This window comes from Varanus komodoensis, unplaced genomic scaffold (genome assembly GCF_004798865.1).
Source record: "Varanus komodoensis strain SLA01 unplaced genomic scaffold, ASM479886v1 scaffold1, whole genome shotgun sequence".
In the NCBI taxonomy this organism is placed as follows: domain Eukaryota; kingdom Metazoa; phylum Chordata; class Lepidosauria; order Squamata; family Varanidae; genus Varanus; species Varanus komodoensis.
Genome location: NW_025335268.1, coordinates 14,022,659 through 14,037,295, shown reverse-complemented (window position 1 = coordinate 14,037,295; position 14,637 = coordinate 14,022,659). Strand labels below are relative to the sequence as shown.

Below are 14,637 nucleotides of genomic sequence, written 5' to 3'. Positions count from 1 at the left end.
TACGTATTTAAAGAATGCCTACTGAAGGTTGTTTTGCTGTTATAATACTAGCGAAAATATTCATGTGTTCGCTTTCAGTTTCATTTTCTTGGGTTACTTTAAGGATCAACTGCAATTTCCCTTTCTGCGTCAGTCCATCACACATCTGTAACAAAAAAAGCTGTGTGGCATAGTGGCTAAAAGAATCAGTCTGGGAGTTCTCAAATCAAGTCCAGCTCCATCCAGATGCATAATTTGTAGAATACCTGCTTAGGTGCCGCTTCCCAACATCTAATTGCAGGCCACATGGCCAGGCTCTATGCCACTTCTGCATCCTGTACTGCAGAGGTGGGAAGAAAGTAGTTCTGCAGATGTGTTCGACTGAACCCCAGCGTTCACGACCATTCGCAAGGGACTTCTGGGAACTGAAGTAACAACACCTGGAGGGCACCTGGTTGGCCAAGGCTGGCCTATAAGCCTGTTTACATGACCAGCACAGAATTAAGCAAATCGCCTGCACCGCCTCCACCAACGACATAAGATACCGGTTCAAAACTTGGTGGGATTTGGATACTGTGGGACCACCACCACCCTCCCCACTAGGAAAAGCGCATGGGAGAACCCACATCCAGCCACCGCACTTTTTGATGCGAAGGACAGCTCGTTCAGGCAGGTGGCGGCTGCCCCAGGAACGCGGCATGCCGCTGAAAGAACTGTTCCTCCCCGCCTACCTTCCAACGACCCCAAGAGAAACATGACCGGTAAGCGACAGACACCCATCCCCTTTCCGAGTACAGAGAGCACTAAACAGGTGAGAAGCAGGAAGGGAAAGGACGGGAGCGGCCATTCCTTGGCCGCGCCGCGCACGCAGAACCCCATAAATAAGACAGCGCACAGCGAGCGAGAGACCCTTCCAGCCCCCTCGACATACAACAGACATACCGGTTGCAGGCTTGAGCGAGACCCCCCCTTTCGCTCCGCTGGCTGTGGCGTTTCTGCGTTGGCCTGCGCGTTGACGTCACCTAGCAACGACGGCTCTCGCTGCTGTGCGCGTTGACGTCACTTAGCGACAGCGTGCTCCTGCTGCTTTGCGTGCTGACGTTTACAGTAAAGTCAGGGAGGAAAGATTGAGAGATTAAGGAACGCAGAGGCATGAAAGAGAACGAAGAATTTCTCGTCATTGTACAGGCACATTCCAAGTACAGATTAGGATCCATTTTTATATCTCACTTTTTCTGACTGAACATGTTTAGGGTGTGAGAGCTACACATGGAATCAATGGAGAAATATAGGATTTTAACGCAGCATGCCCACTCCACCCCGAAAACCAACGAAGCCAGGAACGTCAACTCTTACCAACTTGGAACTTATTCGCGTGAAAACTTTATTCACTTCAAACCATTTAAAAATGAACGTGTCTGCAAATTCCAAAGCCCATCCGGCTTCAACGCTACCTTAGCTGAGAGCAACTGACGATACTTCTGTAGAGACCGGAAACAGACCTTGTGCCTTACTCACAAGTCTCAGGGTCGGGAATCGAAGGGAGAAGGGCGATTCGGCGGTGCAGGGCTCCGTTCAACCGCTTGGGCTGGAGGGCAAGAGCTTTTGGTGGTAGAACGGCGTCCTACGAATCTATATATAGGTATGTGTCAAGTTTCTTCATTGCCAAAGGAATTCTAGCCGTCTCCTGCCTGGCATTGTGTTCAGTGGGGCTTACTCCTTGGTGATCACTTTTAAGATTGCAGCCTCAATAGTATCTTCATTAAAATTTACCGTTTTGGAGTAACATTTCCCTCTAGCTTTAAAAGAACGTCTTTAAAATCAGGCAACAACAATCACCAGCATAACCTTCACTACAAGTTAAAAACAAGCATTATCCTTCAATTAACTTGCTTCCAGATGACGCTTTTATTGTGTCTCATTCATGGAATTTTACTGTAACATCTTGAACCCTCTAATTTCTTGCAACTTCATCCGTATTTTTTCTTACCACAAAAATAATAAAACCAGTGAGAAGATGGCATAGCTGCCCAATGTCTTTTGACTGGTAATGTTAGGATCTTTCCCTCTGGAAGTACAGAAAGTGTCCAACTGCAGCAGGTAGATAATGCATTTTTTTTTAGGTGGTAGATATACCAGGTCTGATTTATACAGGATGCAAGCCATGTGGAGTCTTTTTACCCACGTTAAGTTTTCTCATTGCATTACCATTTGTTTCTGTTGGTGCAATACATTTAGCATTGGTGGACTGCCAGCATTTGATACTGTCCAGAGCCTGACTTTTAGTTCAATGGATATTTCACCTTGTTGGGTTTGGTTCCAGTGTGGTTCATATCTCCTAACTCAACTTTCTCCAGTCTAGTATCTCCAGATGTGTTGAATAACTCCTATCATCCCCAGCCAGCATGGCCATTGCTCATGTTGGTTGGGATGATACAAGTTGCCATTCAAAGCCTTTGAGGGCACCAGGCTGTGCAACACTTTTTAACCTAAGGCCATCTAAGCAAAGTGTGCAAGCTAGTATGCTTCAAGGAATCTCAGATAACTGGGTATGTCTCACATTATTTCACCTATTTCAACTGGGTATAGTTCTTGAACACAGAACCTATGGCATGCATTCTATACTGTCATGTTATGCTTGTTTTCAGTTTACCAGTTTGTGTCCCACTGTCTTTTACAGGGTGGCAGCAGCAGTAACAGTCTCAAAATGTGTTTATGTAATACAGTACAAAGATAACATGGAAGAAACCCTTCATGAGTTCCAGGAAGCAGAGAGCAGTGACCTTAGGAGTACCAGCTGTAAAGTAAAACATCTGGTCTCAGGTGTATATTTCTCCTTACTTCTAGTCTTTAGTCCTGAACTTGCCTTATGCTGCCACTCCAACCTCCTCCAATCTAGACCAATTTCTAGCCCTCTCAGCAAGAACTGATCTCAGGGACTTGCCATTCCTCCCTCCCTCCACTTATTCTCCCTATATAACAAAAGAAGACACCCTTTTGAAGGCTGAAGTACATTCCTCTGTAGAATACATTGCAGTGGTTCTGTTGATCTAAGCATGGGGGAGGGGAAGACAATCTCCCCTTAGCTCAGTGGTAAAGCACAACTGTCCTGCCTGAGGAAAGTCTCCGTTTTAATCCCTGGCATGTCCAGCCAGAAGGGGATGAGATGATGAAAGATCACTTCGGCTCAAGACTACTGCCACGTTCAAGTAGCTAATATTTGGCTTCTGGACAAGCAGGGTAACCATAAGGTGGTCGAGTTGACCAGGAGCCTCCCAGCAATTCTGTTCAAGGATCATGGAATAGTCCCCGTTTCTTCTCTGATAAGCACATCATCTGAACAGTAGCATGGGAGGGTGCCAAACACAGCATCCAGAAACAGTGGTCCTGTGTGGGACATTTACACCTTCTCGCACGTATTATGACAAAAGAATGTCACACAGTACTTGCAACTTGAAAATAAATATTTTTATTTGATGGCACAATTCACCCAAGGCTGGTTAATCCTAAAAGATCTAAAATGCTAATAACCCGTCAACTATTAAGACAGTTTGGTCATGGCTATTTGGCAAAGTGTGTGTTGCATAGTCTAAGCGTGCTATAAGAAATACTAATAAATACTAATCGGCTCATGTGTCAGATCTGTAAACCTCAGGGTTACGTAGATAAAACTGGAAATGAATCTTTACTTTGAAAGAGCAAGGCAGGTAAACAGAAATACCACAATAAGCAGTACATTAGTATTTCAAATGTCTAGGGTTTCAAATATGTTAGCTTCCAATACAGTACCATGCGAAGATAGAACATTCTGCATACATTCACACACTTCTTAAAAAACATGAGTCAATCGTCCTGTTTTTGAGACACAGCAAATATGGGTGCATTTAGCAGCAATGCTCAATGTGGGGAGTTGGAGGAGGCATGCTGAAAGGGAGGTGATAAGCTAGAACCAGTTATCCACCTGGAAAGAAATGAAATGGCATCCCACACCACTTTGGGCACCTGTTACTAGCACTCATACTAATGCAGAAACACACAGGGAGTGAGGCATTAACCAGACATTGCTATTACCTCCACAGTATTTTCCTTCTTTCTGTGCACATGGGTGGCAGGCACGTGGGAGCACCTGCTCTGGAATACAGTAGTTTTAATGTCACTGCCAATTCAGAGTAGGAGCATTTTTAAAAAATGTATTATCTGTACAGCCCACCTTTTTCCCATCAAGGAAACCAAGGCAGCTTACATGGCTCTTCTCACAAAAATAGCCCTGTGATATAAGTTAGGTTGAAGTCAGTGACTGGCCCAAAGTCACTCAATGAGCATCATGGGTGAATGGGCACTAGAACTCAAGTCACCTACATCCCAGTCCAACACTCTAACAACTATGCTGCACTGACTCTCTCTGTGAAATAAAGCTACAATTCTATATTCCCTTATCTAGGTGTAAATCTCACTGAACTCAATGGGCTACTTCTAAATAGACATGTATGAAATTACACTGTAGGCTTGTTTTACCCAAAGTAATTGGCCCAGATGGAATTTTATGTCAGAAAATCTTCTGATTACTGCACGATAAAGAGCCCAAACAAGCTTCTACAAGGATTAAAAGGAGCTTGCTATCAGAGGAGGAAGGAGCAAGACTTCAGTATTCTCTTTCAGCTCACAGGCATTTAATGTGTGTCATCTACATTCAGTGAGGGTGCAATCCTATTGGGATAATTTTAAGCCCCCAAATTTGGAGGCTTAGTATCATCCTATCCAGGGTGGGACGAATGGCAGAGGTGACCTTCACCTCTTCTGTCCTTCCACCCTGCATTTTTCTTTGACAGGCATTTTTGCCCATCTAGCAAGAGCACTTCAGAGGGTGAGAGAAAGAAGCTGGGGAGGCCTTAGGATAACTCATATTCTGAGCTCTCTAGTCTCTTTCCCACCCACTAGAACACCCATTAGCTTCCTGACTGCAGAAAGCAGCTGATGTGGTTCTTTCTGTACCAGATCTTTGATTCCCAGCTCTGAGATCACAGCACCATCTCAGACCAAAGATCTCTCTTATGGCCCCTCAGGAGGCCATAGGGTTGCCCCCTCCAAGATATGTATTGCCCTCTTGTCTTTTGTTAGTAAATAATGCAAATGCAACAATCCTTCCTACCAAAAACTAATTTTTATTTGGACTAAGAGAAAATCTGGCTGACTAACAATTCAAAATCCACTCAGCCATGAATAGGTTATGATGAAGATTTCTGCACAACATACACTATATAATTGTATTCCAGAATAGCTCCATTTAGTCATCACACACACAATGGTTTGTTTCTGTATCTGAACCTATGCTAGCTCAATCATGATTTATGGTAATTATGGTTTACATTATATCTGAGTTCATAAGTCATTCTTAAATCATAATCATCATGATTGCTCCTCCTCAAGAGGCAGCTACCATGATGACAGGAGTAAATTTATGAAATACTGTGCAAATGAACAACTTTCAACAAACAGATCTTAAACATTTGGAATACAAGCCATGATGTGGGGTCTCAACTATGATTATCACAATCCAAACATTAAGCTTCTTTTTAAAGCACCTCCTCCAGGAATAACAGGAACAGATGACCAGCTTCCAAATAATTTGTTTTGCATTCAGGGAAAATTACTATGTATGGCTTGCAATGAACAAAACGTGGACTCTTTTAATCACTTCTCACTTACAAAGCAAGGTGGAAAAGGGGAAGAAATATACAAGAACATTGTTCTTAGGTCTCAAGCCTCCAAACCAGTTTGGAGAATAGGCTGAATGCAGCCATCCCCTCCACATATGTTGTGCTAGAACTACTTTCGAACAACAAGCCAAATTGAAAAGAATCAGAGGGTGGGGAAAAGGAGAATGTGAGAGTGCTGGCATGTACTAATTGGGTTTGGGGACAAATTTTCTTCCCTTAAATCAAGTATATACCTCACAAACAGGAGAACACTGATTAGCATTTTCAGTCTCTTGATGAAAGATAATGTTGCAGTTTTTCAAACAGAGAGCAGGGACACCATGTTATTAGGACTCAGAATTTCAATCCAGTAGCCGTCAGGATCCTGGATAAAAGCCAGTCCTTTCATTTTACCTATGAAAGATGAATATATAAGAAAGCAATTGAGAAAGAGAACAAGAGAGATACCAACACTCCATGTTTCAAGGTTCTACAATAACCTTTCCCAATCTGGTGCCCTCCAAACATGCTAAACCACAATTGCCAACATCCACAAGTATAGGATGGTGGGAATTGTGGCCCAACACTTGCAGAGGATGGTCGGTCTGGGGAAGGCTGTTCTAAAACTAATGAAAGATTAACTTCTATGTACCTTCTCTTCAAGAAGGTCACAAATAATTTCACATGTTAATTTTATGTCTTGTTTCTATTCCACTCAAAGACCCAAGACAGCTATTGATATTAAGCCACCTAGATCCAAGCATACAGTGGCTCTGAATGCTTCACATAACTGGATTCAAATAAGAGAACAAGACTTAGTTTTCTCTCTCTAACCTAAGAATCCTATGTATGAACAAACGAAATCTGAAGGTCACAGCATCGTTAACCCCATACATGTTACCCTGATTACTTTTAAAAAGATGCGTTCACTGGGATAAATACCTTGCAAATTAGGGAAGCATCTCAGCTCTTTGCCTTCCAACTTATTCCACCTGGGAGGACAGCAGGACCTGGCAACTATCATTCTTGCTTTGAGACTAGATATCAACCTGTTTAATTTATTTAGTTACAATGCTGAGCCATCCACGCTAACAGTTTTCAAAGGGGTAGCTATACTAGTAAATTGCTACCAAAAAAGTGCTTGCTGCAGATTGCACTTCATATATTTGACTAAGTGTACTTTAGCCCATGAAAGTTTGTCACAGTAAGTTTGTCTCTGAAGTGCCACAAACTGTGTGTTGTTTTAATCCTGACTGTGCTTCCTGTCACTCTTCACACTTATCCAGAGGCACACACAAGCATGTAACTTCAAACCAGTGATTTACCATAGACTTACCATCATCCGGTTTTTTAACAAATTTCACTCCCAGATCCTCAAATCTTTTGCAAGCTACATTTACATCAGGAACAGCAATTCCAATGTGACCTGAATCAACCAAAGGCAGTGAGACAATTACGGCATATATGAATAAACCTCCTTTCATAAAGTTACCTTGCAATAAAATGTAGTTAATATTCCATGGCATAAACGTAGAACACTTATCCAGTCTGTTCTGACATTACAGCTTACAAGAATCACAAATTAAGAAATCAGTTTACTAAAAAATCCTACCTACATCTACTCACAAAAATGAATTAAAAACACCCAGTAATTTTTCTAGTGTTGATTGTCCTAGTAGAAATTTAGATGGAACATTTACTCTGAGGTTTGATCATATCTGCATCTCAGAGGCAGGCGTAAGGGAGATTTTAAGCTGTTTTGAATCAGCTCCAAGCATAGTCAGTGCTCGGTGAATACCGTGAGTTGAAGATCTACTTTCTGCCACTTCAGCTCTAATTTATGGGTCACAGCCCATAAGAGGGAACTATACCACCCATATGTCCCAAAGCACCTGTGAGCTGATGTTCCTTTGTGAAGGAACACTCAAAAAACATTTCATGGTAACAATCAGAAACCAAACGAGCAAGAAATATTGCAGCAGAAAAAGAAAGATGCTTGATGATGTGTAGATCCAGTGCACATTTTGTCCTGGTTCACATTCTCATGATATAAAACTTGCTCTGAAGATTTTGTGCCTAACCTTAAAAAATCTATAGACGCAGAGGGAAGATGGTGGGTTGCTTGATTGCTTTAAGTCCATGAAATAAATAAGGGTAAGAAGTATTTTGCCTCTGCACAAATTGTATGAGACAAATCGATTAGCTTTTAATCTATAACAGTCTAAATTAGACCACTACATTTGCTACTTCAGAAATTCTTGAACAATTTGGTTTAAAAGTGAGTGTGATGCACTTTGTTTTTCTTTATAACATACCAAATCCTCGAGGGTCTGAGTTGCCACTGTGGTAAGCCTGATTCTCATCATTTTCTGTGCCCCAGTTGCTACAAGAAAGGGGGAAATTGAAATAATGATTAAATGCCTCATATCTGTGAACAAGTTTTTAAAACCATTTATTGTGAGTGGAAGAACATAGCAAAATGAGAAAGTAACAGAGAGCAGCAAACAGAAAATTTAACAAGCAGCAGAGATTAATCAAAAAGGATATAAAAAGCACAGCATTACCAATTGGCTGAAACAATATTGTAAAAAATATTCCTATGGCTTATATAGTAGGGGAAAGCTGAAAGTCTTTATTTCCCCTTAAGCACAGCCCCTTCAATTTACTTGCTGGAGAAGAAAGATCTAAGATGCTCCCATCTGTCAACTAATTTCACTCAACAGAAATCAGTATGTCCAGCAGCTATTGAGCAGCTGAGTTTGTTAATGAATAGATACAAGCCACAGATACAAGCAATGGCCAGAATGAGAGAAGGCATCAAGTGCTATGCCCAGAGGGCCGTATTTCAGCAGCCTAAGGTGGTGGAGGCAAGAGAAAAGGGAATGGTCTGAGAGTAAGCCATAATCCTATGGAAGTTCCACCTGGGAAATGGTGGAAGCTGCAGGACCTAAGCCCATCTGGAACTGCACCCTAAGGCTATCAAGTATGTCTAGCAGTCACAGCAGACATGTGCCACAGCAGACATGGCCTCAACCTTGAAGCTGCTCCCTGGTGGACAGCTTCAGAATCCAACTGTCACTGCCTATTCTGAGAAATCTCAGGGGCATTGCAGATATTAAGCATATAGCAAGTAGCCTCTTTGTTCTTTTTTTTTTACTATAATGTAAGTTCCTAATCCATTTCTGAATCCTAGCATGTGTATTAGGAGGCATTATCTTCTACCTTTGTTATGGGTTTAATCCACTGATCACTATTTTGCAATACATATTGCAGGGTGGGGTGTGCACATATGCATGCATGCATGCATGCATGCGGGGAAGGGGGAGCCAGATCAGATCTGTCACAAGAGGGGAGGACCCTCACCTCACTGTAGGGTCCCAATCCAGACTGGGGCCCCCGGATTTCTATTAGAGTAAAAACAGCAAAGATATACGTGTTTGTTACAGCTTTAATGTCATACTTATTTGGGCTCAAGTCTTTTGCTTAAATGGATCAAGAAGCTTCTGAAAAGAGAAGGTTATCTCCTGTGTTTATGTTGTGGGTTCAAAGGAATTTTGTCTTGATACTTTTGATAGCTCCTTGTTTTCTTAGCTGCTTTGTAGGACACATATTGCCAACTTGTGTCTCAATCGTTCGTGATATAGCTTAGGTCTTCCTTTGCATAATGCCCAACTCCAAAGCTAATTTTGTTTGGACACAGAAAGAACCAGGACATGATAATGATGAAATACCATCTATGTGCAGCTATGCAAACAACAGCTATCCGCTTGTTAAATTCAATGGTACTTACTCCCAGGAGAGGTACTCCCAGGAAATCACCATCCCTGAGTGGGAAGGGAGAGTGTATATGGGCCTCAGTGCCCCAACACATTAAGGGAAAACCTCTCATATGAAAGAATATAAAAACCAAGTCTCAAATGCTATTTCAGTTTGTTATTTTTAAAGGTACAAAGTTCTCCATCAATGGGGTAACTGTAGGTGCAGGCTGCTTCTAGTCCTACTTCCAGTCACTAAGCTTTTGAAAGTTTTATATTAATTATAATTTTTAAGTTGTCTGTTTATTACATTTATATCTCCCTTTACTGCCTCATGTGGAACTAAAACTGGATATTTCTTAATTAAAAAAGATAACGCACAGGTTCAGATGTCCTGGAAGTAATCCCTTTTGCCTTAAAATGCATCACACAGCTCAGTAGTAAAGGACTTGTTTTACATCCAGAAGGTTGAATCCCTGGCAACATCTCCAGTTAAAAGAATCAGTAACAAGTGATGAGAAAAACCTCAGCCTGAGTTGCTGAACAGCCATTGCTAATGAGAGTAGACATACTAGACTAGCTGGAAAAGTAGTCTGAACTGATATTAGGCAATTTCCCATCTAAGCAGCTACCTACAATTCTGTATGTTTGGGTGAAAAGTTGTAGTTGCTCGATGTATGAGAAAGTCACCCCACTTGTGAGACAAGGAAGGTAGTTTAATACAGCTTTCAGTGTACATAGTCCATAGAAAAGAAGATTGGGAGAATACAGTTTTAACACTCACTGTGTTAGTTCTAATGTGGCTTTCCTAGAAAAGGTCCATGCCACTTTCTCCTTTGCATCTTTTGGAATATCATGTTTATCTTCATAAGCCAGGAAGTAGAGTGAGAACTTCATAGTAGGGAAATCAAACTTCTGGATTAGGCTTGAAGACAACCATATGTGAATTAGTAAGAAAAGGTAAAAGAATGTCACTCTACACATAAACAGAGCTGTAAGGAAGTTGTCACTTATCAAAAGATTCTGAGTTAAGTCAGAGGTTTTTCCTTTCTAAAAATACCTAAGATGGCACCCTAACTTGGTACTTCGTTCCACTGCAAATAGTAACATTTCCCACATAATTAGTAACATTACATCGTGGAAATTATTTCCATCATCAACACCACCAAAAAGTTCAGTAACAAACTTAGCTCAGTATAAAAGATAATACTACTTTCCTAATATTAGAAAGCAGTTTTTGACCCATGCAAATACAAATGCCCAGCCTGGGAATTATCCCATAAGCAAGATGAAAGTAGAAATCTGGGTCTGGGATGAAAGTAGAAATACAGTACTGCTGTGGCAGGAGATTTTCACTTGAAAATGGTATTTGACAGGCAGTACTCCTGAATGCCATCCTATCAGCTTGTTGCCAATTGCAGCACCCCAAAACACCCCAAAAGTAATTGGCCACAGGAAGGCACCAAAAGTAGTTGGCCAGAGGAAGACCGCATAGTAAAAACACCACAGTTATACTGTTCCAGAAGGGAGGGCAGGTAAGAACAAAATGAACTTTGTGTAACCCACAACTAACACGCTAGCCTGACCTCGAATACAGTAATCAAAGGGACAGTGGAAACTGGTTCTAGCCGCCATGAAAGTTGCAAATGTGCAGGGTGTAAGAACATGGCAAGCCTGTGTGAACCTCGAGCAGATAAGAAATAGACATGGGAAATGTCTGGTCCTTGACAGAAGGACTCTTTCTCTAGCACTGGAGGAGGTGCATACATTGATGTATCAATATATTAGATGTGTATCAGGTGACCTAATTGCTTATGTAGGGTATAAAACCGCATGTACTGGGGTGCAACTTTCGAGATACTGCTTTGGGCTGAATGTCCCCTTTTTTTTATTATTATTATTATAACATTTCTATAACATTTCTTTTGTCTCCCTTTATTCTATAGTGCACTAGAATAAAGCAATTTTGGCTCTAAGTCTCGTCTCGGGCTCCTTTTGGCTCGGGTATGGGGTCCACCCGGGTTTGCCCTAGCTGTTGACTGGCTGAGTTCAGTAACAAGCTGGTGGGGGACAAAGATGAACCACAGCAACATTTCTCCTGCAAAAATAACTAGGATCACTTCACAGTTTATGAGACAGAGAACACTTCTGTCTAATTAGAATTATTTTCTGTCTCTAATTTGAATTATTAAGAAATAACCCTAACCCTTTCCATTCCGAAAGATTTTGTTCTAGCTGAGGCTGACATTGAGAAGAAGGGGAGGTTTTCTCCAGTTTTCCCAAAAGCTACCTTCCATATTATTCTGCAGGATCCCCAAACCTCTACAGCACTTTGGGGATGCTGAAGGTAACAAAAGCTACCTTCCCTCCTTCTGCATTAGCAGGGGTATTTCCTAAACAAAGGGCCCTTCCATAAACAGGACACAATCAGGTTCAACCCATTTTAGTTAAAGTTTGTTAAACTTTCTAAACTACACTGTGAATAGATCAGGTAATGATGTCTCCGATCTTACATTTTACAGGGGTGGCAAGCTTACTTTTAAGAAGAGAGCACTGAAAAAAATAGCCAAAAACAGTTTGCACTTACGTCATTCCAAGAACTCTTGTATAAAAATCCAGTGACTTTTTAGGATCTTTTATTCTTAGCATTGTCTGCTGCAACAGAAAATCCTATGGGAAGATGTAATTAGTTACGCTGCTATGAATTGTGAAAGACACTAGAATATAAGGAAACCAGATTCAGGCTAGATATCAGGAAAAGTTTCCTAACTGTCAGAGCAATATGACAGTGGAACCAGTTGCCTAGACTCTCCCAAACAACAGACACTTCAAAAAGAAACTGGACAGTCACCTGAGTGGGATGGTATAAATTCATGTTCTGCAAGAGCAGGGGGTTGGATCCGATGACCTTCTTGGCTCCTTCCAACTCTACTACTCTATGATTCTATTAACTTATTTCTTTATAGACACAAAAATGTCTGAGACTAAAATGGTGCCAAGTGAAACTATGCAGAAACTGTACAGGATAGCTATACTTTTTAATATATATATATATATATATATATATATATATATATATATATGAGCACATTATAGTTCATTGTCCGACACTGTCAGGAAACTTTAACTATATGAACTTAGAATATTGTTTTCAGAATAAGCTACTTTTAACTAAGCAACTTGTGCAGAACTACATCCAAACATGAAGATCCAGCAGATTAAACCACTATATATTAAACAGTTCATCACTGAGGGTCAATTCACATAAGATATTGTTCCTACAGTCACCCTCCTGTATAGGAAAGGTTAGGAAGTTTCTAAGTTTAGGGCACAATAATATAAGGTTTCTGAATTGCAGAACCAATGTATGTATAAATGAATACACAACATGAAGTTGAATATGATTATAAATTACTGTATTTAGAGCCAATGAAATATAACTATAAAATCCAACAAAAATAGTAATTGTTGAATTGAAAGGCACTGCCAGACTAAGCTAAGACTTTACATGCACATAATATGGACATTAACACTGCATTGGACACAGTGGGAATCAATTCTGAATAAACATATATAGGACTGGATTGTAAAACACTCATTTACTAGTAGTTTCAACCAAATGCATTTTGTACACACTTTTAAGGAAACATCCTTTTACAGCACAAAACTGTTTTTGAAAAAATCTGAGAATTCATTTTAGCTAATATAGGGGGAAAAACTCTTGCTGCAATCCTAGTTTAAGTCCCACTAAAGTAAACAGGGTTTCAAGATTGCACCATAAATCAAGAGATGGAAAAAAGGAATTTACAGGATATTAGACGTGGCTATGGAATAATGTAGAAAAACTATAAAATGGGTCAATCTCAGAAGAAACTTCTGAAGTACAACTGCAACATGCTTAACACCGTAGGTTCAAAATCTCATTCAGCATAATTATTGGTCATGCAAGGTTTCTCGTAATGACTCTTTTGTGTTTTCTGAACTTGCCCAATTGAGAATTACTAGAAACTGTTATTAGGAAAAATCTGCATATCCCAAAGTTGAGTTAGGCAGCTGCTTGTCACAGTTGGTAATGAGGATCCAGTAGTGAGTGGCTGCTATGTTTTAACTGTGGCAAAGAACACTCCTTAAAACTGGGGGTGGGGGAGGAAATAGGTTCCATGTAGGTTTTAATATGAACAACTGCATCATAAGGCCTTAGTAACAAGTAAACACGGAATCTTATGCTTGTAACTGAGGATTAAAGCCAAATATGAAATGTCTCCTTTTAAGTGCCACGATACCTGCTACAGAATACACAATACTGCATCTAAAATGGATTGCTTAAGTCCTGCAGGACAGGCTCCTTCTGTTCCAACATGCCATTTCCCTACGTGACTAATCAGAGGCCTCTGAGAAGTCCACAAGCAGGTTACTAATGCAACAACACTCATTCGTGCCTGTCCCCACCAAGTAGTACTAAAAGTTATACTGTCTCCAAAGGTAATAAATTGCCATCATGACTGGTAACCACCGGTAGACTCATCCTCCATGAGTTTCTCTCCTTTCAAAGCCAAGCCGGCAGCCGCCTGCACACCTTGAGCCAGCGAATTCGATCGTTTAACTATTAGCTGCTTTAAGAAGTCCTTCCTTTCGTCGAGGAGCACTATACGAACTCTTTGCCTATCACTTTACAAAAGGAAGGGGGACAGTCGCTTGCTAGGACCAAGCTCAGCCCTTCTTTCCCCATTTCCAATATAGCCATATAATTTTGCAAATAGCCCTCCCCATTTCAAAATACTCTTTCTCTCCTTTTACCTTCGTGCTGGGGTCGGGGTCGGAACAAATACTGAACGCTGCATCATCACTAAGGCCACAGGGCTCGGATTGCTCAGACATGTCGGAGTAGTAGACCTAAACAACTCCACCAAATTATACTATCGCCTCAAACCTCAGCGTCTTCTTGAGGCGACAGAGAAAATGAACGAGAAACGCTCTCCAACCAATTAAAAAGAACGCAAATCAGACTAGTCCGCCTTACGCAATTGCTCCACCTATAGTAATGCTGCTTTACTAGGACTAAGGCTATGTTCCTACAAATCCCAGCATTCCGTGCTGAGCTGGGTTGTTGGGTTTTTTGGTAGGGGTTTTTTTTTTTTTTTTGGTTTTATAAAAAATCACTTCCCAGATTGCATCTCCCATCCTTTTTTTATTTGTTAAGAGAAAGG

General features: G+C 40.9%; 3 protein-coding genes across 6 annotated transcripts in view; 1 reads left to right on the top strand and 2 right to left on the bottom strand.

Annotated features, from left to right (window-relative positions):
* The window catches only part of BTBD9 (BTB domain containing 9), a 214,016-nt gene extending 212,956 nt beyond the window's left edge, over positions 1–1,060 (bottom strand). For 3 of the 4 annotated variants that reach the window (XR_006416041.1, XM_044443333.1, XM_044443589.1), the window contains exon 1: positions 922–1,060. The gene's annotated coding sequence lies outside the window, so the exon portion shown is untranslated. The remainder of the gene's footprint in view (positions 1–921) is intronic. The other variant, XM_044443498.1, reaches the window with a different exon arrangement.
* DNAH8 (dynein axonemal heavy chain 8) overlaps positions 582–14,637 on the top strand; it is a 171,388-nt gene continuing 157,332 nt past the window's right edge. Inside the window, exons 1-3 of the mRNA XM_044443121.1 lie at positions 582–740; positions 1,233–1,621; positions 2,660–2,802. Of these exons, the coding sequence (XP_044299056.1) occupies positions 2,718–2,802 (85 nt within the window). The 5' untranslated portion in view covers positions 582–740; positions 1,233–1,621; positions 2,660–2,717. The remainder of the gene's footprint in view (positions 741–1,232; positions 1,622–2,659; positions 2,803–14,637) is intronic.
* On the bottom strand, positions 5,122–14,416 carry GLO1 (glyoxalase I). The gene is made up of 6 exons (XM_044443757.1): positions 14,228–14,416; positions 12,018–12,100; positions 10,215–10,355; positions 7,991–8,058; positions 7,012–7,101; positions 5,122–6,089 (listed from the first exon to the last, which is right to left on the bottom strand). The coding sequence occupies exons 1-6, from the start codon at positions 14,306–14,308 to the stop codon at positions 5,995–5,997; spliced, it is 558 nt and encodes a 185-aa protein (XP_044299692.1). The 5' UTR covers positions 14,309–14,416; the 3' UTR covers positions 5,122–5,994.